General features: G+C 34.2%; 3 protein-coding genes across 5 annotated transcripts in view; 1 reads left to right on the top strand and 2 right to left on the bottom strand.

Annotated features, from left to right (window-relative positions):
• The window catches only part of LOC125652751 (G patch domain-containing protein 2-like), a 21,045-nt gene extending 12,811 nt beyond the window's left edge, over positions 1-8,234 (bottom strand). Inside the window, exon 1 of the mRNA XM_048882139.2 lies at positions 8,124-8,234. The gene's annotated coding sequence lies outside the window, so the exon portion shown is untranslated. The remainder of the gene's footprint in view (positions 1-8,123) is intronic.
• Positions 8,235-11,865: 3,631 nt separating this feature from the next.
• On the top strand, positions 11,866-15,488 carry LOC125652757 (testis-expressed protein 43-like). Its single transcript, XM_048882147.2, has 3 exons — positions 11,866-12,023; positions 14,055-14,148; positions 14,308-15,488. The coding sequence occupies exons 1-3, from the start codon at positions 11,929-11,931 to the stop codon at positions 14,530-14,532; spliced, it is 414 nt and encodes a 137-aa protein (XP_048738104.1). The 5' UTR covers positions 11,866-11,928; the 3' UTR covers positions 14,533-15,488.
• A 2,123-nt stretch (positions 15,489-17,611) lies between these two features.
• The window catches only part of LOC125652749 (putative elongator complex protein 1), a 36,075-nt gene continuing 28,800 nt past the window's right edge, over positions 17,612-24,886 (bottom strand). For all 3 annotated transcript variants that reach the window (XM_056166759.1, XM_056166758.1, XM_056166760.1), the window contains exons 28-33: positions 24,054-24,228; positions 23,731-23,854; positions 23,199-23,326; positions 22,371-22,525; positions 20,028-20,109; positions 17,612-17,778 (exon numbers count right to left, since the gene is read on the bottom strand). In XM_056166759.1, coding sequence (XP_056022734.1) covers positions 17,699-17,778; positions 20,028-20,109; positions 22,371-22,525; positions 23,199-23,326; positions 23,731-23,854; positions 24,054-24,228 — 744 coding nt within the window. In that variant the 3' untranslated portion in view covers positions 17,612-17,698. The remainder of the gene's footprint in view (positions 17,779-20,027; positions 20,110-22,370; positions 22,526-23,198; positions 23,327-23,730; positions 23,855-24,053; positions 24,229-24,886) is intronic.

Genomic DNA, 24,886 nt, shown 5'->3' with positions numbered 1-24,886 from the left:
ACAAAACCGGTCACAGAAGCCAGTCATACACGTAGATATGAAAAACCATGATCAAAGCCTTTAATACCTATCAACATGTGGTCATTGGATTCCAGAGCTACCATTTGTTTAATTGTTTATCTAGTATATGCAACATAAAAATGGATAAAGTGATGAATTTTTAATCACTTTTTCATACTCAATAACTGATTAAATACACATTGAATCCCAGACTTTTACACAATTCATATGATGCAATATGTATATACTTCAACAGGCATTCTGAGAGTAATGCAAAGGCAATTCATGACCCATATTGGTGCCCCCTATTTATTTGAGGGTTATTTGCAGATCAAGTCATAATAAAAAGGTTTTTTTTATCGACTAGGATTGAATTATCGTATTCTTTACATATCTGAAAATAACTAGATATTAACTTTCAGCAGTAGTTAGAAGTATGTGACGTGACAGTCCTGGGAAAGCAATTTAATTGTAAGCATGGCACTTAGTGTTCACCATTAACTGTGATAACATGTTCTCTGGTGAGGACATAAGTGGTATAGTTTTATAAACATGTGACTTTGTTTGACTTCCCTAGGTGAGGACATAAGTGGTATAGTTTTATAAACACATGACTTTGTTTGATTCCCCTAGGTGAGGACATAAGTGGTATTGTTTTATAAACACATGACATTGTTTGATTCCCCTAGGTGAGGACATAAGTGGTATAGTTTTATAAACATGTGACTTTGTTTGATTCCCCTAGGTGAGGACATAAGTGGTATAGTTTTATAAACATGTGACTTTGTTTGACTTCCCTAGGTGAGGACATAAGTGGTATAGTTTTATAAACACATGACTTTGTTTGATTCCCCTAGGTGAGGACATAAGTGGTATAGTTTTATAAACACATGACTTTGTTTGATTCCCCTAGGTGAGGACATAAGTGGTATTGTTATATAAACACATGACTTTGTTTGATTCCCCTAGGTGAGGACATAAGTGGTATAGTTTTATAAACATGTGACTTTGTTTGACTTCCCTAGGTGAGGACATAAGTGGTATAGTTTTATAAACACATGACATTGTTTGATTCCCCTAGGTGAGGACATAAGTGGTATAGTTTTATAAACATGTGACTTTGTTTGATTCCCCTAGGTGAGGACATATTAAGTGGTATAGTTTTATAAACATGTGACTTTGTTTGATTCCCCTAGGTGAGGACATAAGTGGTATAGTTTTATAAACATGTGACTGTTTGATTCCCCTAGGGAGAGTGATCTGTATAGTACTATTGTTATACATCTTAATTTTTTACCTATGTAAGACTAATACGATTTAGAAACAACAACATTTCAATTGTTAAACCAATTCTTATACTTGTGGTCTATAGATCGGTGAACAGTTTACGACCTGTTGACCGGGCAATAGTCTGCTCTATTTCTATTGGCTATGCAAGTCATGTGATTCTACTGCTTTGCAATCTGATTAAAATCAGATCTTTGATCTGCTCCGTTATTGTTATGTTGCTATACAAACTGTGTAGCGACATAAAAATAAAGTGCACCGCCACGGCACATGATACGCCCGTCACATATTGTTAACATGAACATATCACCATGAAGAGATAGGTATGCATGGAACCAAATGTCAACCTTCCTTTAAGAATCTTACCCACTTTATGGCCTCATGTGACATTGCTTCAAATATTGATAATGTAAGCTTAATGATTTTTAAAAGGATATAAAAACATTTTCCCAAATGTTTTCAATGAAATGATTAAAGTGCAAGATAGCCCTTTATCCAAGCAAACAACTTACAATAAATGGGAGTACTCAAAAAGGTTGATTTATTCAACATATCAAAAAATACATATATCAGTATCTGCCTTTGTCAAATCTTCAAGTATAAAAGTAAAATATGCATGGTGATGTCAATATAAATAAATATAGATTAAAAACGGTTATTTCAAACACTGGTGCATCTCCTATGGTGTAGTTATTAATTAGAAAAAAATAATACATCATATATTTCTCAACTGGTTGTGTTAGACTTGAGAAATGCACATCTGCAGCTTTGCTCATTGTATTTTAAGGAATGAAGAACAATGCACAGCGTAATAAAACATCAAACATTAGTCATTATGTTTATTCTTAGACTGTAAAACTGTCATCTTAGTGAGACATGACAATCTGCACCTTGTTGTTGAGATATAAAATAAAAATATATTTTACAATATCATATTAATTCTTAAACTTTATACCAAATTAACTTTCAAAGTAATGGCTACCAATTAGAACTGTTCTAAAATTTGACAGATCAATTAGAAGGCCAGATTCCTCTGCCCAATTCCCGATTGCAAGAGATATAGATAGCACCTCCTTGATCAGATTGCTGTAACAGAAATCTTCTAAACTCATTAATTAATCTGTAATTTGACAGAATGCAATTTTTCTGTTAGCAAAATGCCTCCTGAATTGCTTGATAATTACACCCATGGGACAAGGGAAATTTCTCTTGTTACTGACACAAAAGAAATAATTTGTTTGTTATATACTGCTGTATAGTACAGTGTGTATAATGAAGAATGTGTAGTTTCTTGAATTAACATTTTTTAATATGGTTATTGCAATACTATTTCATCTGTTCAGATTTACACAAATGCCCAATCTGCAGCTTTGTTCATTGTATATCTTTTTTCTGAACAATGCCACAGCCATAACAAAACATCAAAATACTAATCATTAAAATAGGCCTTTATACATATTGCAACCATTTGTTGTCTTAGTGAGAAATGATACTCTGCATATAGGTTGCTGAGAAAAGAAATTAAAAATTATATAGTACAATGTCAAATTAATTTTGAAAATAAAGACTAACCACAACAAACAAATTCACTTTCACAAATAATTTCTGGTATATCTGCAATTAAGAGGCTAAGATCTCTCTGCCCAATTCCCTAGAGATAAAGATAACACCTGCTTGATCATGTTGATCAGAGATGCTCTACACAAAACTCATTAATTAGTCTTGTCAAAATGCCCTTTGCATGCTACTCCCATGGGACAAGTGAAATTTCTCATGTTATTGTTAGAAACAAAGGAAACATTACATAGGCTAAAAAAAGCTGTACAGTATATCATAAAAAAAATATGTGTTTTCTTGATGTAACATTTTTGAATGAGGTTTTCTACAAAACTCTTATATGAGTAGGGATTGTACCAATTATAACATACTTTTTTCAAAAAATCACTTCAACTAAATGTCACAGTGACCTTAAAGTACAGTGCGACACACCTTCTACCTAAGATGCATAAGTTGACCAAGTTTCATGATTCTAGATCAAATAGTTTTCAAGTTATGAGCCGGACAGGGTTTTACCATATTTGGCCATATCTTCTTAATTAAAAGTCACAGCGACCTGGTTTTAATGTGCGACACACCTTCTACCCAAGATGTATCAACTGACAAAGTTTGATTATTCTAGGCCTTATAGTATTTAAGTTATGAGCCGGACACGAAAAAGCTAACAGACGGACGGACAGACATGAAGGCCATAACATAATACGGCCCGTCTTAAGACGGGCGTATAATAACGGAGCGGATCAAAGATCTTATTTTAATCAGATTGACTGCTTTGTTACCTAATGGCAAGATTCGCTGTTATGACTTATGAAATACAGAATTTATTGAATGAAATGCAGAGCAGAAACACAAAAAAATGTAATTATCGATTTTAAGTTTGGATATTGGTCAATTGGATATGTTTTCTTTTAAACTAGTGGATAAAAGTACTCAGTAACACTGTCTAGTTAAAAGTCAACAATACAACCTAAAAAGTAGATGTGTTGGCACGACATGTATGCCCCCGCCTGCAATAAAGTCAAATGTAGGAAATCTATGGAAGTATAGCATTCAATGTAGTATTCAGATTGTATGTTATATGCATTTAGTACAAGGAAGAACTTGTCTTTATATGTCTTAACAGCCATAAAATAAATACATTAATTTTTCTGCGTTAAAGGGCCACAACTCCATCAAAAATCAACAAACCAGAACCAATCTAATTAAAATCAGATCTTCTCTAACTGTTACACTGGACCAGTGTAACAGTTAAAGAAGATCTGATTTTAATTAGATTAAAACCAGAACAAAACCCAATCTGTAACTCATCAATATATACCAGCATACAAAAAATCAGTTCAATATATCAAGGCATTTAGAAGAAAAAGTCTGGAAAACTGGGTGTCGCGGAATGACGGACAAGGGTAAAACTATATGTCCCAACCACTTTATGGCAGGGGAATAAAAATGAAGGTGTAAATCAAAACGGTTATTATAGACTGTATTGTCAGACAACAACGGTTTTGTCTGACCCTCGAACATATCTGTTGCCCTCAGCCTACGGCTTCCGGCAACAAATTTGTTCTCGGGCCAAACAAAACAGCTTTTGTCCTTAGACCCAGTCAATAACTGTATACTATTCTCTTCAGAGAAGTGGACAGGCATAGCTTTCATCCACTTCTCTTCGCAAACCTTCATGTTTTGATTCTGGAAAACATGTAAATGCTGGAACCAGTGATGGTATATGCTTGCACCAAAGTTTTGACTTAAATATGCCTGAATTTACATAATAGAATACTTATAATTTCCAAAATTTTAACATTAACGCATGCATCTGTCGCAAGGAATTCAACACTTACTTGCTCTAAATTCATTTTCACATGTTCCTTGTTCCAGGCTGAGGTTTGAAGTATGAAACTCATACTTACATTCAGTAGAAATAACATACATTCAGAAGAAAAAAATTGAAAATCCAAAGTTGGAAAATTTGGAAAATAAGTACACACGCACACTTTGCTTCAAAGAAAGCTTTTTGACCATAGTCAAAATAATTATTCTTGTTGCCAATGATATCAAAAGTATGGTGGCATATTTCTACCATCACTTGTCAGACAATTATGTCGACTTGTCAGATAATTTCATTAGCTTGTCAGATAATTATGTAGACTTTTCAGAAATAAATCCTTGTTCATATTTTCTCTTTATCTTTTAATTCTGATATGCTAATGCTATTTGCTGACATGTACTTTCCATCTTAATATTAGGTATGTCAACATCACGATCTAACAAGTCGACAAAATTATCTGACAAGTTGACATAATCATCTGACAAGTTGACGAAAAGATAATTATGTGGATTTGTCAGAACATTATGTCAACTTGTCATATCTTTATGTTGGCTTGTCAAATCATTATGTCAACTTGTCATATCATCACATTGTTAACTGGATGGGCATGAAAACATTTTTCCAGTTACTTTTTTTAACATGAAAGGTGAAGATAAAGAATAGTAATCAATCTCATAACTGCTAAAAGGAATACAAAATAAAAGAGTTGGGCAAACATGAACCCCTGGACATACCAGAGGTGGGATCAGGTGCCTAGGAGGAGTAAGCACCCCCTGTCGACTAGTCATACCTGCTGTGAGCCCTATGTCTTGATCAGATAAACAGAGTAATCCATAGTCAAAATCAAGTGTGACAAAATCGGCCTAACAATTGGTATGAAACACATCAGACAACATTTCACACAATGATGGGTTATATTGGCAAACTAGATCATTATAACAACCGTATGAATTTGCGAAATGCTGACTTTAAACGAGACTGTAGAAACCCCTGTAACATCAACTTGTTTGTCAGTGGCCTGCCTAGATTTAAAAACTGATCATACGCAGAACAAGCTTTTGCGTATCGAATCAGTTGAGAGACATAAACACCACATGCAGGTGATAATGGAATATTGCTACATAAATATGAGAACAAGACAATGGAGAAGCTGAAATCATCCCATTTATCATAAATTGACAAGTGGACAAAGTCATCTGACAAGTCAATACGATTTACTGACAAGTGGACATAATTATCTCACCAGTCAACATAATTACCTGACAAGTGATGGCAGAAATAAGCCACCATACAACACAAATATACGACATTGTTTAATAAGAAGTGAAATGTCAAAAAGTTTTCTAAGAGAAATTACTCATATTTACACATTTTTCCAAATTTTCTGACTTTGGATTTTTTTTAATCTACTGCCAATAGAAATAAACAACTGGACAACTTGTGATTTAAACCTAGGACAGAGAACATGTGAACCTGGATTAATGGTGAGTCAGTGATTTCCTTGCGACAGATGCATGCATTAAATGCTTCATTTGTGGAAATAAATAGTCTATCATACAAATCCAAGCATAATCAGGGATAGAAATCAACTTTTTTGACTGGTAGAAAATATTACCTAGTGGATTATTTTCCAACTTAGGTTTTACTAGCATTTTTTAATCAATTGCTTTTTTTACAGGAATTTAAGAAAACAAGCATGTCTCTATCAAAATATATGAAAATAAAAAGCAATAATAAAAATAAAATTGAGAGTTCTTTCATTTACCATTTAATGAATAATCAGACAACATATATATCAATCTGATTAAAATCAGCTCCTCGATCCGCTCCTTTATTTCTTTTGATTTGTCGCTACTCGAGGAGCGACAAATCAAAAGAAATAAAGGAGCGGATCTAGGAGCTGTAGTGATGGGCAATCGGACCAAAAACCATAATCGATTATCGGCAATAATCGGACACAAGTAATCGATTAATAATCGATTATAATCGGAATTGGCATTTAAGTGTTTTCCCCTTAAATTAGATGTAACAGAATCATTAAATGTATGGAAACAACATTTGAATTCTTTTTTGTTTCATTTGTTCACAGGTAAATAAATCAGGATTCCAATATATCAAGTGATGGAATTTATCTATAATCTCAATGTATCAAAGATATCAGTGATAGGCTCCTTTATTTGATTGTTGAATGTCATTGTTGTTACCGTCCTTCATATCTCCCGCCATTTTGTTTGCTTATTTTTGATCGGGTTTGACATACAGAAAATAAAATTTGAACAAAGTTGAAGTGATTTCCGGATTTTGTTTGGTCAACGATGTCGGCGACTTTTATTTTGTAATCGATTAGTAGCATCGTAGGTCTCTGAACGACCGACAATCGATCATCGGCAACAATCGTTTCATCACTAAGGAGCTGATTTTAATCAGATTGCATATATATTTGGTGCATGGTGAGGGTCATAGGGTATATTTGTACAGTGTAGTTATACTGTCTAGAGATCTACCACTTATTTACAACATCACATGGTTTGAAATCTTGGAAGACTGTTAGCACCAATTCAAAAAATATATTCAAAACATTTGAAGATTTCATTTTAAAACAATCTTTTTTTTTTAGTCACAGATTCACGCGGACACCAAAGTTACGGATATTTTGTAAACTGTTTTGATTGAAGAATTTATATGAAATAACGAAAATATTGTACATGTATTATGAAAGAAATTCTATTTAAAAAACATAATGCACGGAAATTTTTATCATCCATGCAAAATGAATCTGTGATTTGTACTATTTTTTCTATTTCCGTGCATCCGTGACTGTCCGTGTTTTGTCAACCTCCTAAACTATTGCAGAATCCAGCATTTATATGTTTTCTAGAATAAAAACATGAAGGTTTGCAAAAAGAAGTAAATGTAAGCAATGCCTGTCCACTTCTCTAAAGATAATAACATACTAAGTACTGATGATGATGGCTGTGCACATTCCCTAAAAATCATTTTAGTACATTTCAGAACCATGAATTGAAATGTTCAAATATTCATTACTTCATTAGGCTAACACTTCTAACTTTTAGCAAAAAATCAGATGGAACATCTCTGCACAAGTCTGAGTCTACAGACTACATTGCATGAAGACCTGCATAAAAATTATTAATTTGACAGATTTTAGCCACCCCGCCCACTTTGTCCCTCTTCTCAACAGGTGAGAGCACCTGCTATCCGGAAGTAAATTTGAATTTATTGTAAATGTAAACAATACGAAGTTTCTTACGCCAAAAATCGTAAAACACGAAAATAGAGGCGGATATCCTATGGCTATGAGATGACCTACGGTTTATGAAAGATTTTTATTCTTGTTACATAAGAATCGTGAATATAAAGCATCAGGAAACATATTCCTTACACAGTATTCTATTAGTAAAATAACAATTACAAATAAATACTCATCATTTACCTGTAAAATTCTTAACAATAATGTGAAAATCAAGTTTTGGTTACAATATCGATCGCCATTTTCTTCAGCTGATGTTTTCAACTTCCTGTTTCGCGATTGATTTGCGCAATCGCATAAGTGAAAATTGGATGGTTTGCGAGTCTGATGCGTCAACGCAACGCACAGTCCCAAATTTTGTGAGAGCGAGCATTATCAAATAGAAAAAAGGGGCGTGAGATGTGATGAAATTAAAGGAGAAAGGCGCTTGAGAAGAGAGCAAAGGCCGAAAGAGAGAGGGAAAGATGAAAGACCCCCCCTTTTTACGTACCAACAAGTTTGAAGAGTTATTCAATTTTAACGAATCTCTGCGTCAAAGTGATATGAAAGTTAGATGCAAGTTACATCATTCAAATTTATCTACAATCAGTATATCTAGAATAAATTAGACAACACACTGGTCGGTGGCGGATTTCTCTAAACGTGGAAAATTGCTATTTCACAGTAAAATTAGAAAGAACTATGAATTACAAGACTATTTGAAATTTCCAATTGCGAAAGTAGTACGCTCTAGATTAACAAAACTAAGAATATATGCCCACCCTTTAGAAATTGAAACTGGTAGATATTCAAAACCATGCATTCCAAAAGAATGTTGTTTTTGTCAGTTTTGTAAAACTACTGTTGAAGATGAGTTACATTTTTTATATGATTGCTTCATGTATAAAGATATAAGAAAGAAATATTACCCTTTGAACATCTACAATTCAGACGATGATATATCAAAGGAAAACCATTGTATTTAGTACTATGCAACCCTGTCAATGTAGTTCATGCTAGAAGGTTTTGTGAATTTTTACATGAATGTTTTGAATTGCGCACCAAAAGTAGAGCGCTATAACTACATTTTATTTATGTAATATGCAATACTAAATTGCATACATAGTCTATGTAAATGAACTGTTAGTAATTAGTTTATTGTCATTATATATCTCATATTGTGTAACATGATTGTATGCCAACATGCTTGATGAATCAACAAATAATTGAATTGAATTAAATTGCATGAAACACGTCAAACAACAATTAAGTCTATCATTGATGTTTTGTTGTTCAACTCAGAAATGTTTCCAAAAACTAAAGACAAAAAGTACAGATTATGACGTCATGACATCACAGATGACTAATGCAAGGTGAAGATAACGAACAGTGATCAATCTCATAACTCCTACAAGCAATACAAAATAGATAGTTGGACAAACACGGACTCCCTGGACACACTAGAGGTGGGATCAGGTGCCTAGGAGGAGTAAGTATCTCCTGTCGACCGGTCACACCCGCCGTGAGCCCCATATCCCGATCAGGCAAACGGAGTTATCCGCAGTCAAATCAGTGTGCCAAGAACGACTTAACAATCGGCATGAAACACGTCAGACAGCATTTGACCCAATGCGAGGTTGTATTGACGAAGTAGATCGTTATAACGACCATAGAATTTGCGAAATGCTGACTTCAATCGAGACTGTTGAAATCCCTGTACCATCAACTTGTTTGTCAGTAGCTTACCTCGATTTAAAAACTGACTATACCCAGAACAAGCTCTTGCATATCGAATCAGTTGAGATATATAAACACCATATGCAGGTGATAATGGAATATTGCTACATAAATGTGGGAAGTTGACGATGGAGAAGCTGAAATCATCCCGTTTGTCATACAGTTGAGTTGTCAGTTTGCCGTTAATGTCTACTTTCAATAAAATATCTAAGTATGAAGCAGAAGTAGACAACTCTGTGGTGTCCTTTATTTCGAGCTCACAGGGATATATCAAATCGACATATGAATGAAAGCTATCATTGTTAATAGACAAAACGTCATCGATATATCTAAAAGTCAAATTGAAGGTCACAGCGAGAGATTTTTTCTTCTCACGTAGAAGTTTTTGAATAAATTCTGCTTCATATGAATACAAGAGGCCCATGGGCCACATCGCTCACCTGAGTCACCTGGTCCATATCAGAATATTTTCCATATCTATTTGCATGTAAAACCGTAGTCCCTATTATGGCCCCAAACCTACCCCTGGAGGCCATGGTTTTTGCAAACTTGAATCTACACTATGTCAGAAAGCTTTCATGTAAATGTGAACTTCTTTGGCCCAATGGTTCTTGAGAAGAAGATTTTTAAAGATTTTCCCTATATATTTGTATGTAAAACTTTGATCCCCTATTGTGGCCCCATCCGACCCCCGGGGGCCATGATTTTAACAATTTAGAATCTGCATTATATAAGGAAGCTTTCATATAAATCTCAGCTTTTCTGGCTCAGTGGTTCTTGAGAAGAAGATTTTTTAATGACCCTACCCTATTTTTACCTTTTCTTGATTATCTCCCCTTGGAAGGTGGCCTGGCCCTTTATTTTAACAATTTGGAATTCCCTTTACCTAAGGATATTTTGTGCCAACTTTGGTTGAAATAGGCCCAGTGGTTGTTGAGAAGAAGTTGAAAATGTGAAAAGTTTACAGACGGACAGACGGACGGACGCCGGAATACGGGAGATCAGAAAAGCTCACTTGAGCTTTCAGCTCAGGTTAGCTAATAAAAACAGGTCAGCTAACAAAGGAGCACAATTCGTGCCCATGGGAATTCCAACAGACTGTTGGAAGACCTGATCACCAAAGACCACGAAGATATTGTCAATGAGGAACTCTAGCATATTTTTTATTTCAACTTCAGAGTACTTGTGCGTGGAATCAGAGTGGTGTTTTTCAATGACTGATCACTAGATATGAATATTTCTGTTTTCCGTTTTTGTTGAAGAAGCAACTGTCTATGATGTCAAAAAGTCTAGTCTTTAATTTATCGTGAGGAATGGTCACAAAAATACACCACATTGAGTAATCAAGATGGCGAGGCCAGGTTTGCAAACAGGCTGATGAATGAAGGGGAAATTGGGAATAACCTGACTTGAATGGCTGCAGTCACAGTGGTGAGGATATTAAAACATGTTATAAATGTATATCTGAAACTTGGAAAGATGGCAAAACTGACAACAATGTACGTCAGAAGTGGTATAACGTACGCACCTGTCCATCTTCGCAAGCCAAGTGTCCGATTCGCTTACTCTCATCGGACACTTGGCTTGCGAAGATGGCACCTGTCGGGCAATAGTTCGTTCCTCTGTAGCTGCAGAACTATACATAGCTAGCTCTCTGAAAAAATATTTCATTTTTTTTTTAGAGCTACAGTTCTGCAGCTAGTTCCTCTGGAGCTAAAATGTATTGCAACAGAATGAGAGAAAAATTATGGCTAGACCAGGAATCGACGAATCGAAACTGGGGTCCCAGTATTACTATAGTATATAATTAAAGGTGCATCCACCAGGTCGTGATCCCTTGTCCATGTAGCCCAATCTCGGCTGAGTCCAAACCACGATACAATAGGTTATATAATATTCCAATAAAAATAATATAATGAGGAATTATAGGCCATAATCTAGGGTCTAGGCCTTATATAATTTTTTTTCGATTAATTCTAATTTTTCAAGACATTGAAGTTTGGCCTAGATTGATATTTAAATTTTTTTAAAATATAATTTACGTATAATCTGTATAGGCCTAATTTAATAAATATTAATTTTTTGTTTGTATGTGAGTTTTGTTTTCTATTATTATTATTTTTTAGGATGCGTAATTAAGTATGAATATGTATATATATATATATATATATATATATATATATGTTATCTTTCTCCATAAAGCCCCATGCGTATTTTAGCATGACCTCTCGACAACAAACCATACACTATTACTCAGATTAGAAAAGAAAGAATGGCTGCTCCAAAAGGCAAGGGATTCATGGCGAAAGGACCAAATACCATTGACCAGAGATTTGCTGAGAGACTATTCAAGGATAGTCGGGAAAGGTGAGATTATTAACACTACATAATTTTATTTATTGTGATTTATTTTTACAGAACATTTGCGTTGCTAAGGAAAACAGTTCACGTACGATAAACCGGAATGTATTAATGATACTCTCAGAACTTCTTCTGTCGAATTAGTAGAGGTACAGACACACAATATCAAAAAGATATTGACGAACTTCAAATGATAGCAACCCTTTTTTGGGGGTCTTGTACCCCCTTTCAATCTTTGAAGATGGACGAAATTAATCGTGCACCTGTTAATTTTTATTTTTACGAAGTTTTTTCTAATACTTATGGTAATTTTGATAATTTACATGGCAGCAAAGATGGCACAATTTCTCAGTTTTACACACAAATCAAGTATAATTTAATGAACAAAACATGATGAAAAAATATTTTTTATCACCTCTTAGTTCTAGGCCTATGACAAAAATGCAAGTTTGTCCATACTTGCACTGGATGTTTTCTGGAGGGAAAACTGCTCGAAAAATAGCCATTTTATGACCAAATATCTTTATGATGTCATAATTCTGACATTGGCCAAAATTCTTAAAAGAAAATGTTCCCTGTATATAGTCCATTCAGTTGTTTATCAAAATTAGGAGAAATTGGCTTCAAGGGAAAAGATTGTTTTGTATGAAATATATTTAAGGAACATTTTCTATGTGGGAACTTTTTTTGTCATGCACCTGTGGGTATTTTTTGTCAAATTGAGAATGATTACCAAGTTCTATCAAGATTCTTGCACAAAAGAAGCTTCTTCATTAAAGCTGTATGACCCGATGTTCATGTATTATTTTTGTACATAATTACTTTAAAGCAGATTAATTACTTTATAAAGTTATTAACTTTCCCTTAATTACATGCTTGAAAACATCTGCATGTAAAAGAAAACAGTGCGAATATTATTTAGAAAGTAAATATAGTGGGTACATATAATAGACGTCTATAAATAGACCCACGCACGTCAGGGGAATCCCAACATGATGTATTAACTCATACGCAACTGTTTAGTTTTCAGGCTGAAAGAGCGTAAAACAACGAATTACTAAGAGGTATTTGGTATTTCTATTAAACTTATGGTACGGTACTGTTATAACAAAATACACAGCTTTACACAGATAAGACCACCGATGATCTGAAAGTTTGAATTGGTCACGTGACTGTCACTTGAAATGGCAGAGTGACACGGTTATTTGTAAACATCGATTTAAAATCAAATAATTCTGGTTAAAACAGGTGAAATAATTTATGATATTTCGTACAGCCTCATAACTACATACGTGCGATGATTTAATAGCGTTTTGACGAGATGGAAAAAAATATTGTAATTCGGACCATACAGCTTTAATGAATTCTGAAACAAAGCATAACTATGAATTTCTGATTGGTAGATAGAAAGCCCTTACATGTATGTAGTCTTTTTCTGCAAGTTAGTATACAAGTCAGTAATTTGTAAATTTATGCATTGTGTGACTACATGTAGTTGATTTAAAATGAAATCTAATTTCTACCAAGAGTATAATTTCAAAATCAAATATGACATATATCGATATATACTTATTTCTCCTAAAAACACAAAGTTTAAAAAGCACCTGATGCCTATAAGTGTCGAATCCCCAATGCGGATACAAGGTCAAATACAATAACTATAAAAAGCAATTAAAATGACCAAGGACAAGAACAATTAGGTTGTCCAGTTAGTTCATGTCAGTCATTGATCATTAATTATACCCCCTGCAAACGAAGTTTGGGGGGGTGTACTGGAATCACTTTGTCCATCTGTCCGTTGACGCAATTTGTCCGAAGTTTATTTCTAATATATGCCCCGCGGGGGGGTATTAGTCCCATTAGGACAGTTCTAGTTTATACTGTGATATAATTAAGCAGTCTGACCCCTTACAGGTTCTTGCATGCATTTAAGGAATTTGGTTGTTCGAGAGAATAACTTGTGCAGTAAACAAGTGTTGCTAAAATGACAAAATAAATCAATTATTCTCATTCAAAATTTGTCTTCCTTACCTGCAGGGTACCAGAGTATTCTCGTCAGCATCCTGTTGTTCCACGGTTGCATGTGCAAGAATGGAAAACAGATATGAAGAACAGGAACCTCATCATTAAGGTGATCATTTTCTTTCATTCGTACATTATTTACAAAAAGTATTGCTCAAAATTTATTTAACTGTACACAACACTCATTGCAAAAGAGTATACACAGTCAAATTGAAGTAAAAAATTTACTGTTAAATAAGCACGATAAAACCCCCCTTTTTTAAAATAGAATGCAGAGCTTGGTGGTATTCCTCATTATGAACATGATGAAAACCTCTTCTTGGACAAGCGGGAACAGATGCATTACAATACAGAGGATCGCACAAGAATTGAATCCAAGTATCCTCACGTTAATAGAGCCACCCTCCTCCGTCCCAATTTCCACCACGAGACCTCCAAATACCAGAGTGAACTCATGTTCCGAAGGGATGATGACTTCGTGGAATCTGCTTGAGAGCTGTTTCACACTCCTTTAATCAATTTTAAGATTTTATTTTTACAGTATTTACACATTTACTGAAATTTCACTCTTGATATTTTATAATTTTTTTTTATTAAATTTAAATATTGTATACTATATAGAAATACACAGAAAATAAGTACCGGGCAATTACTCCAGGGTCTATGCTAGTCTAGTCTAGAGGTGCAGCAACAGCAACCAGTTATGCAAAGCTGTTGGAAAGCATGCCAATAGTAAAATAACAGCTATTATATAAAATGCTTCAGTCAGGTCGATTTATTTTCTGGCACTGTGACGATATGGAGGGAGAACTAGTTTTGGTGTGCTTCACATTGTTTTTATCATTTAGTAATTCTTCATGTCGAAAATGATAGCCTATCAGTATTCCATTGTTATTTTCACAAGCTCAATGCATTTATAGTTTTTATGCAAAAATCTTTTTTTTTAATTACATCAGATGAGATGAATTAGTGATTGAGAATAATATCTCGAGAAATTGTGTTATGTCAATAGTATTTATGCTTGTTATTGCTGTGATATAATTTATATTGTTTTGAATATCATTAACACATTTTTACACTTTCTAAAGTCAGTATTACGTTATATTGTTAGAATCTTATTTATCAAATAGAATTATATATTTTTGTATTTTATAAATAAACACACCCATGATGGTGTTTAATATTCTGTCTGTTTACAACATCATTTTCTTGGCTTATGTATGCAAACAATTTTATTTTTCTAATCCCTTGAAAATTCTTTTTGAAAAGAAATGTTTATAAGCCTAGATAACAGATAAACATCTCACAAAATATGTCTTTCATTTTTGGTAGTGTCTTTTTCCCCTTTTCATTTGACTACTTTTTCTGTTAATCCTTCTGTTTGATATTTTTTACATTTGTCAGTCATTTGTTTGAGTGCTCAGTGACAATAAATTCTTCAGCACATTATCTATCTATTGTAGTTTTATGAGACCAAACCCATATATTGACTATTGGCTTCACCTCTGTCTTTACAGGATTTTTCAGCTCAGTATATTTCTGAAAATCATCAACAACAGCAATTCCATTACCACCACACAAGTATTACATGGTATTTCTAAAAGTCAAAAACCCACTCAATTTACACTTTAATACCATGAAGGTTTAAATTGTAAACAAGATACCATGAAACACATTATGGAACACAGTATATAACTACTAATATTTAATTTACGAAAATATTTCTGAAGACAACAATACCAACAGCTATTCTATTACCACCAGATGAATATTGCTCATGGCATTTTTAAAAGTTGAAACATCCACTCACATTCACCATAAATGCTTTTAATAAATGTAAACAACAGACAATATTTACATTCACCAAATCTTTACTCTTATATTTCTTTTGAAATTGACACTGCTTTCATCATGCAATAAATATATGTTTGTTGCAAACCAGTAATCTGGTTTTTTAGTACCACCTGTCTGTGTAATCGTTACCAAATATGGAGCGTCATCAAGGTCAAAGGGTACATCCGCTGTTCCGTTCAATGTAACAAATGGGGCCAACCATATGGTATTTTAGATCTTAGTTCTAGTTTATATTTTTAATAATACTTAAAAATATCTATATGTCTTTTCATTGGGTGATGTGATGAAGGTAGCAATCATTGCAGAAAAAATCTGCATAACCCGCTTTTTCTGCAATGCTATCTATCTTCATCACCCAATGAAACAAAAAAAAAGAAAGAAAGCATTTCATTGTTTAAATGAAACACATTATGGATTACAGGAACTGTACCAAAATTTTAATTTACATGTACTTGTATTTAAAAATTATGTGATTTTTTCAAATGCATCATAATTTTGGTGGAGGTCTGTCATCTACATTTTTCTGCTGACCCGTGTGTAGAAATATAGTCTGCAATCATGCCGTGACATATTTTATCCAATGACAGCGACATTCTAATCGGAGGCAAAATAACTAATCAGTTTCTATTTGCTACAAAACGCCAACAGCTATCCTACAAGGACAGCACTCCTCATGCGACAGGAATACATTGAGCACATGACTTTGATTCAAGGTCAATTTAGAGATTATATTGCATGCTAAAACTCATATCATACGCCAAGGTTCATAGGATGTCACAATAAAGTTGATCGGATATCTTCTGCTTTCAAATGATGTTCAATGATCTTTAGTCCTGGTAGAAGGTCTTCTGTTTTTTTCTGTCATCTCGATCCAGTTCACATCTGCATTTGTTTATTACACACAACCTTCCACTTACATAATCAAAATCTCTGAGTAGTTTGGGGTCATTATGGTGCACACCTGTTGTAAGGCAGGTAGTCTGTGCATGATTGACAGCTGTCTCTACCTGATAGATGTAATCAGCAGTGCAGTGCACAGAAACAATATACGGATGTTAATCTAAGACTTCCCAGACAGAGTAGCAAATGATGCACAACTTTGGTACATCCCTTTCTGCTTTTCTTACATTTGCATTTAGTTTTTTTTATACAGTATTGAAGAATCCTTCAAATGATAAACATTATGATAATTTCAGCCCCACCCTGGTACCAAAACCCTACCCTTGGGACAATTAATTTACAATTTTGGTAAAAGAATACCTGTGCCTTTTAAATTAGTATCACTAGAATTAAATGTTTATTTAAACATTTTACACATAAACACTATGTACTAAGCTTGGCCCTGCCCTGGAGTCAAACCTTTACCTCAGGGATCATGAAATTCACAATGTTATAGAAGCCTTCCTACTCTACATGACAATGCATTTAGTTTTTATTCAAGATGTGCAGTTGTGGAGAAGATTTTTGAATTGGTCAATTTTTGCCACCCCTAAAGCCCTGAACGTGTGTCTCCATTGGTGTGGTATCTTTCAGGAATTTTTGCAAAACCACACCACCACTTTTCACACCAGTGGTTGCACAGCCCTATGCATGCCTCAGATAATTCATTCCAGGTTATCGCAGACTTGTACAACGGGCAGCAGCATAAAAGCTACCTTTGTCCGGTGCTGGACAAACAGCAGATGACAATATCTACACATGCAACAAAACCAGTATACCCATGTACAACTTCATTGGTCAAAGTATAAATATACAGCCACAACACCCATACAAGATTTTTAATTTTAAGATGCTGGCAATTTAAGTCATAATTTGTCTTCCTCTAGCAAACTTAATTTCCATTTGATGTCTTTGTGTAAAGTAGGTGCATTCTTAATCACAGGATCTAAAAAAAAAAAAATCATAATTATAAATTATTAATAGTCTGAAATTTTATAAATGAACAAGAGGCCCATGGGCCACATCGCTCACCTGAGTCACTTTGGCCCATATCTGAAGACTTTCCATATATATTTGCATGTAAAACCTTAGTCCCTATTATGGCCCAAACTACCCTTTGCAAACTTGAATCTATACTATGTCAGAAAGCTTTCATGTAAATGTCAACTTCTTTGGCCCAATGGTTCTTGAGAAGAAGATTTTTAAAGCTTTTTCCTATATTTGTATGTAAAACTTTGACCCCCCCCCCCACTTGTGGCCCCATCCTACCCCCCGGGGGCCATGATTTGAACAAACTTGAATCTTCACTATGTCAGAAAGTTTTCTTGTAAATATCAGCTTTTCTGACTCAGTGGTTATTGAGAAAAAGATTTTAACTATATATTTGTATGTAAAACTTTGATCCCCCTTGCGGCCTCATCCTACCTCCAGGGGCCATGATTTGAACAAACTTGAATCTGCACTATGTCAAAAAGTTTTCATGTAAAAATCAGCTTTTCTGGCTCAGTGGTTCTTGAGAAGAAGATTTTTCATATATATTTGTATGTAAAACTTTGATCCCCTATTGTGGCCCCATCCAACCCCTGGAGCCCATGATTTGAACAAACTTGAATCTGCATTATGTCAGGAAGCTTTCATGTAAATCTCAGCTTTTCTGGCTTAGTGGTTCTTGAGAAGAAGATTTTTAAAGTTTTTCCCTATATATTTGTATGTAAAACTTTGATCCCCTCTTGTGGCCCCATCCTACCCCCAGGGGCCATGATTTGAACAAACTTGAATTTGCACTATGTCAGAAAGTTTTCATGTAAAAATCAGCTTTTCTGGCTCAGTGGTTCTCGAGAAGAAGATTTTTAAAGATTTTTCCTATATATTTGTATGTAAAACTTTGATCCCCTATTGTGGCCCCATCCAACCCCTGGGGGCCATGATTTGAACAAACTTAAATCTGCATTATGTCAGGAAGCTTTCATGTAAATCTCAGCTTTTCTGGCTTAGTGGTTCTTGAGAAGAAGATTTTTAAAGTTTTCCCCATTATATTTGTGTGCAAAACTTTGATCCCCCCTTGGGGCCCCATCCTATCCCCGGGGGCCATGATTTGATCAAACTTGAATCTGCACTATGTCAGAAAGTTTTCATGTAAAAATCAGCTTTTCTGACTTAGTGGTTCTTGAGAAGAAGATTTTTAAAGTTTTTCCCTATATATTTGTGTGTAAAACTTTGATTCACCCCTTGGGACCCCATCTTATCCCCGGGGGCCATGATTTGAACAAACTTGAATCTGCACTATGTCAGAAAGTTTTCATGTAAAAATCAGCTTTTCTGGCTCGGTGGTTCTTGAGAAGAAGATTTTTAAAGATTTTTCCTATATATTTGTATGTAAAACTTTGATCCCCTATTGTGGCCCCATCCAACCCCAGGGGCCCATGATTTAAAAACAAACTTGAATCTGCATTATGTCAGGAAGTTTTCATGTAAATCTCAGCTTTTCTGGCTTAGTGGTTCTTGAGAAGAAGATTTTTAAATGACCCCACCCTATTTTTGCATTTTTGTGATTATCTCCCCTTTGAAAGGGACATGGCCCTTCATTTGAACAAACTTAAAAGCCCTACACCCAAGGATGCTTTTGGCCAAGTTAGGTTGAAATTGGCCCAGTGGTTCTGGAGAAGAAGTCGAAAATGTGAAAAGTTTACAGACAGACGGACAGACAGACAGACGGACACCGGACAAAATGTGATCAGAATAGCTCACTTGAACCTTCGGTTCAGGTGAGCTAAAAATGAATTGTATTTGTATATCAAATTTACAATGATTACATATTTTTTTTCCAACTTTTTAGTGATGGGCCAAAAGATATGAATTGACAGAAAAATAAAAAATGGCTGAGTGATCGAAATTCAGATCAAATCAACCCACTATGTACACATTACAACGTTCTCTGATGGTTGATTTAAAATTTAAAAAGTTCAAAATCATGTTTACCTGTATCTGTTTTCAAAATCGTTACCATTCATCATGAGTACTTTATTGTTAAAGTTCAAATAGTATTGGAAATATTATCTGAAATCTATTTCTTACTACATCAAGATTCTTTGCTTTAGCAAAACCTTATTACATAATCTTGATTGATGTGGACAACTAATAAACACCGGCCCTTAATTTCAATGAATAAGATATGGATAAGGTAAAGTGTGCTACCTAGTTTTTCTTTTGTTGATAGGCTTTGTCCTCTCTGTATTGCTTGAGCAATGGTGTTGGCTGTGGCATGAGGGCCAAGTACCTGTGCAATAGACATGGTACATTGAGTAGTAAATAACTCAAGGCACAGTATAAAATACAGTACATTTGTATTAAGCAGAATTTTTGTGAAAAGAACAAACTTCTATTTTAAATACATGTATATGTATTTCTGATATCAAGGTATTTAAAATGCACACACAAACATCCTTGTCCATTTCCTTTTAATCAAATCGAGCGAAATAATAAAAAAAAAAAAAACAACAACAAAAACACCGCTGGATTGTTCCATTTCTACTGTATATACTGGCATACAAGTCGACCTGTGCATAAATCAGAGACCGTCGTTTTTTTAGAGAAATTATGAGGAATTTCACATTGACCCTCTAACAAGTTGGACTGAATTTCATATCAAATTATCCGTCAACTTGATACTTATTTTCAAGAAAAAGCCATGTTTCTTTGTTCTATATATTTTCTAAATGTCCACCTCGATCTTTATTACCGATAACCACATGTACACCGAATGAATAAGAATATAATTTTTCAAAGTTTATTATTTTATTTTTCATCTTTTGGGCACGGTGACTGGCACTATGCTAGACTATATTTTGTTCAGCAAATGCTTTATAGACAAGCTTTTACTCTACAAAATATATGAAGAGGGCTCATTGCCTATTACTTCAGATCACTTGCCTGTACTAGCAGAGTTAGATCTTAAATCTTACATCTATAAGTTTACCATCTAAAAACTTGAAATTACTGCATTTAAGAGAGAGAAAAAATGTTAATGAGATGTTCACTGCAAAAACTATTGTTGATTAGGAGTTGTTCACTGTCCAAGCCATCCATCTGGTAAAATAAGTGGATGATCAATGAATCGCTGCAGTTTAATTCTACTGAATAACAGGTATCAATATCACTGTGTGCACCCCTATAATTGTTTGACAATGGCCATTCCAACTCTGTGTTCAAATGAATGCATTCTCTTTTTAATGAGCATTACATGTTCTAGAGAAGGTCAAGGTCATAGATCATGTTATTAAATGAAAGGTCTTGCCATATGAAATCTATGTATAAAAATATGAAAGCTCTATCTTAAATAGTTCAGAAGATATTGAGCGTATTAGATTTTCTTAAAGTAGGTCAAACTCTAAGACCACAAGGTCAAAAACCATGGTATCAAATGAAAGGTCTTGCCACAAAGAATCTATACAAAATATGAAAGCGCTACCTAAAAAAATATTTCATATTTCAGGAGATATCTAATAGGTTAGGTTTTCTTAAAAGTACCGGTAAGTCACACTCCAAGGTCATGGCCGCAAGGTTAGAAACTTTGGTACTGAAAAAAGATTTTGTCACAAGGAATGCATTTATAAATACAAGAGCCCTATCACCCACTATTCAAAAGTTACCTGAAAAATTAAAGTTTTGAAACTTGGGTCAAACTCAAAGGTCAAAGATCAAGTATTAAATGTAACCATAAGGAATCTATATGCAAATATAAAAGCCTTACCGTAATAGTTCATGATATTGAATAGGTTAGGTTTTCTTAAAAGTAGGTCAAACTCCCAAGGTCAAGGTCAAAAGGTTAAAAAATTTGTTACCAAAAAAGTCTTGTCACTATGAAATACAAGAGCTCTATAACTCACCATTCAAAAATTAAATTCAAGATTAAAGTTTCAGACAGACAGGCTTTGAGACTTTGATCTATTATGGCCCACTCCTAATGCATATCAAACTTTGATCCCCTGTTGTGGTCCCACCCTACCCCCAAGAACGATTATTGGAACAAACTTGAATCTACTTGCTGTCAGGAAGCTTTGATGTAAATTTCAATTTTTCTGGCCCAGTGGTTCTTGAGAAGATTTTCAAATGACCCCCACCCTATTTTGGCCTTTTCTTGATTATATCCCCTTTGAAGGGGGCATGACTCTTCACTTGATGAAACTTGAATCCCCTTCCCCCAAGGATGATTTGTATCAAGTTTCATTGATATTGGCAAAGTGGTTCTGGAGAAGAAGCTGAAAATGTGAAAAATTTACACAATGACAACAAGTTTGTTCAGAAGAGCTCAAAAGAGCCTTTGGCTCAGATGGGCTAAAAATATCACAGTGGCAAATATTTTGATATTTCAACCATCAGTCTTGTTGATTTGTTACTGATTAAGCCTTGATTAATGCATAAAAAATACGGTCAAATAAGTCAATTTGTGCGGCAAGAAAAAAATTCCAGCAGTAGCACAGTATGTCGGACATACGACTTCAATGTCATTTTTACCAGCACATCTAAAAAATAGCTCACCACTGACTCCTCCCCTTCCTCAGATTCATCCAACCATATTGAAGGAATCGATATGTCAATCACCCTCAAGAAACTCCCAAACGTCTGCTGCAGTTTGCTAGCCTCATGGTCAAAATTAAACTGAACTAAGACTTTCACTAATCCATTCACCTCATCTACAATTATAGACAGATATTGCACAAATAAATTGCATTCTAAATGAACTTGGAGCAATGAAAGTCAATTTCTTGATTGATATATCGGCATACATTGAAAAAAGAAATTGGGTACTGAAAATGTTGACCCCCCACCCCCTCCCCCAATAGTAATTTTTATTTTTCAGACATTGCTGCATTAGACTGAAAGCTACTACTTTTATCTGTATGAAGGGGAATAACTCAATTTTCTCTTCAGCCATTTAATACAGAAGTGTGATATGAATTCAAAAGTTCATTTTTGGTAAAAATAATTATTTCATACATAATCTTTTACTAACAAGTGCTGATAAAGATTTTTTTTACTCTTTATAGTGAGTGATTTAAAATAATTGTACAAAACATAATATTCAGTTGGTAATTCTACATAAAATGTTCATGTAGAATATGAACATAACTTGTACTGCAGCTTAAAAAAAAATAAAATCAAAAAATATTAAACAACCCTACCTGCATCATTATTAAAATGTTAATTTTTTGGCCTGCGAAACTAAAGATTAACCTTTTTAGCCTAAGCATATAGATCTTGGTTAAACACATGCATGCATATGTACATGTATGTTGTCATGAATTTACATGTTCTTCATTTCATAAATACACTTGTACATGTACGTACTATATCCTTGACCATTACCTCTCATAATATCAACTGCCGTTATAATTTTGGACAGAGCTGCAATTAAGGCGAAGTCCTCATAAGGACTCCCTTCTTTCAGCCTCCACTTTTTCTGCTCTGCCTTTCTTCTGTTTCTTGATGAACGACTACAAATTATGAAAAATTATGTGTGCAGTGTACCTAAATCTCTGTTTCGTGTACTGTAAAAATTCTGACATCTTTCTCTTCATTTTTGATATGCTTAAAAATGTTTGACTGGACCAAAAGTCAAAATACACATTTAGTTCAACATATACCTGCATTCCATTTATTTATATATATATATATATATATATATATATATATATATATATATAGTTAATACATCCCCCCATTTTATATCAACCTCTCTCTCTCTCTCTCTCTCTCTCTCTCTATATATATATATATAGTTACATCCCCCCCATTTTATATCAACCTCTCTATCAAAAACAAGGCTACCACAAAGCAAAACAACGGATTTGAACAAAAATCATAGTTCTGACTGTACTGATGTTAAGGTGGTCCGTACCCTGTGGACTTGGTGAAGGTTGATGACTGTGAGCCGGAATACTTAGATGACTGGATACTCTCCCCTGTGGCACTGCTGGTATCAGAAAATAAGTCCGCATCTGCATCATTCATGCCCCCACTCTCTGGGGAAATAATCAGTAAAATATACAGTAGACAACATCAGAAAAAATTCTCGACTTACATGAACACAGAAAAATAAGCACACTCATCTAATTGCAATATTTTCAGAGAATAAAAATTGTGTTGAATAGATGAAATTTTATTCCTAATAGGAAAAGTATTGAAACTAGTTTGTACATGAATATTGAATCAAACTCTTACCTAGAAACTCCAGTCTTGACCTTTCTTTCTCTTCCCTCACAACCTTTAACCTCTTCCTATATTTATCAAAGTCTCCCCTCATTGTCTCAAGAGATTCCATTTGACCTTCATAGCTCTCCATCATGGCTGGCTTCAAGTTAGTTTCAATGAAATCTGTTCTGTTATGTTTATACATCTATAAATAAATCAAATTAAATTTCATTTCTACTGCCATGCACAAAACTCTGAAATTTATGGCTAATATGGTAATCAATGTCCAATGTAAATTAAGTAATTAGGGTGAGTGATACAGTGTACAATGTTTTATTGACTGATTTCCTTTCAAAACACGAACATTAAAATTGAAATCAGCAACATATTTCTTGTCCGTTCAAATCCTTGCAGATATGTAAACCATGAAGTCTTGTTTCAAAGCCATTTTAACTCTTTTCCTTGTGAATTTGTATCAAAACTGTATTTTTTCACTTAATATGCTAAATTTTAAAGTTTTCAATTCATAACAGTTTTCTCTACTAATAAGACTACATGACAATAAAAAGAATGCTCTATAGAGAGTTCATAATCAAATTACAGAATGTACTTCTGTGAATTGAACTTCATTCAAACATTCAAAGAAAATAAACTTATCAAAGTAATTCTACTAGGTTTTTACAAAAAAAAAAAAATATATTGATTTTTCACTAAATTTGCACGATAAACATACATGTAGGTTCATTTTATTTACTGTATCCAGGGACTCTGGTTCAATGAATTTATTTGCTATATGCTTGTTATGGAGTATCTCTTAACCCCCCTCTAATCAGCAATGGACTTGTCCATATTGGACCTAGCTT

This window comes from Ostrea edulis, chromosome 5 (genome assembly GCF_947568905.1).
Source record: "Ostrea edulis chromosome 5, xbOstEdul1.1, whole genome shotgun sequence".
Taxonomy (NCBI): domain Eukaryota; kingdom Metazoa; phylum Mollusca; class Bivalvia; order Ostreida; family Ostreidae; genus Ostrea; species Ostrea edulis.
The sequence above is the reverse complement of the archived record's forward strand: the minus strand, read 5'-3'. Positions and strand labels throughout refer to the sequence as shown.

Coding starts and splice junctions, on each gene's coding strand:
- LOC125652757 (XM_048882147.2), top strand. CDS start 11,929: ATGGCTGCTCCAAAAGGCAAGGGATTCATGGCGAAAGGACCAAATACC. Junction 12,024..14,054: donor TTCAAGGATAGTCGGGAAAG/GTGAGATTATTA, acceptor CCTTACCTGCAG/GGTACCAGAGTATTCTCGTC. Junction 14,149..14,307: donor ACAGGAACCTCATCATTAAG/GTGATCATTTTC, acceptor TTTTTAAAATAG/AATGCAGAGCTTGGTGGTAT.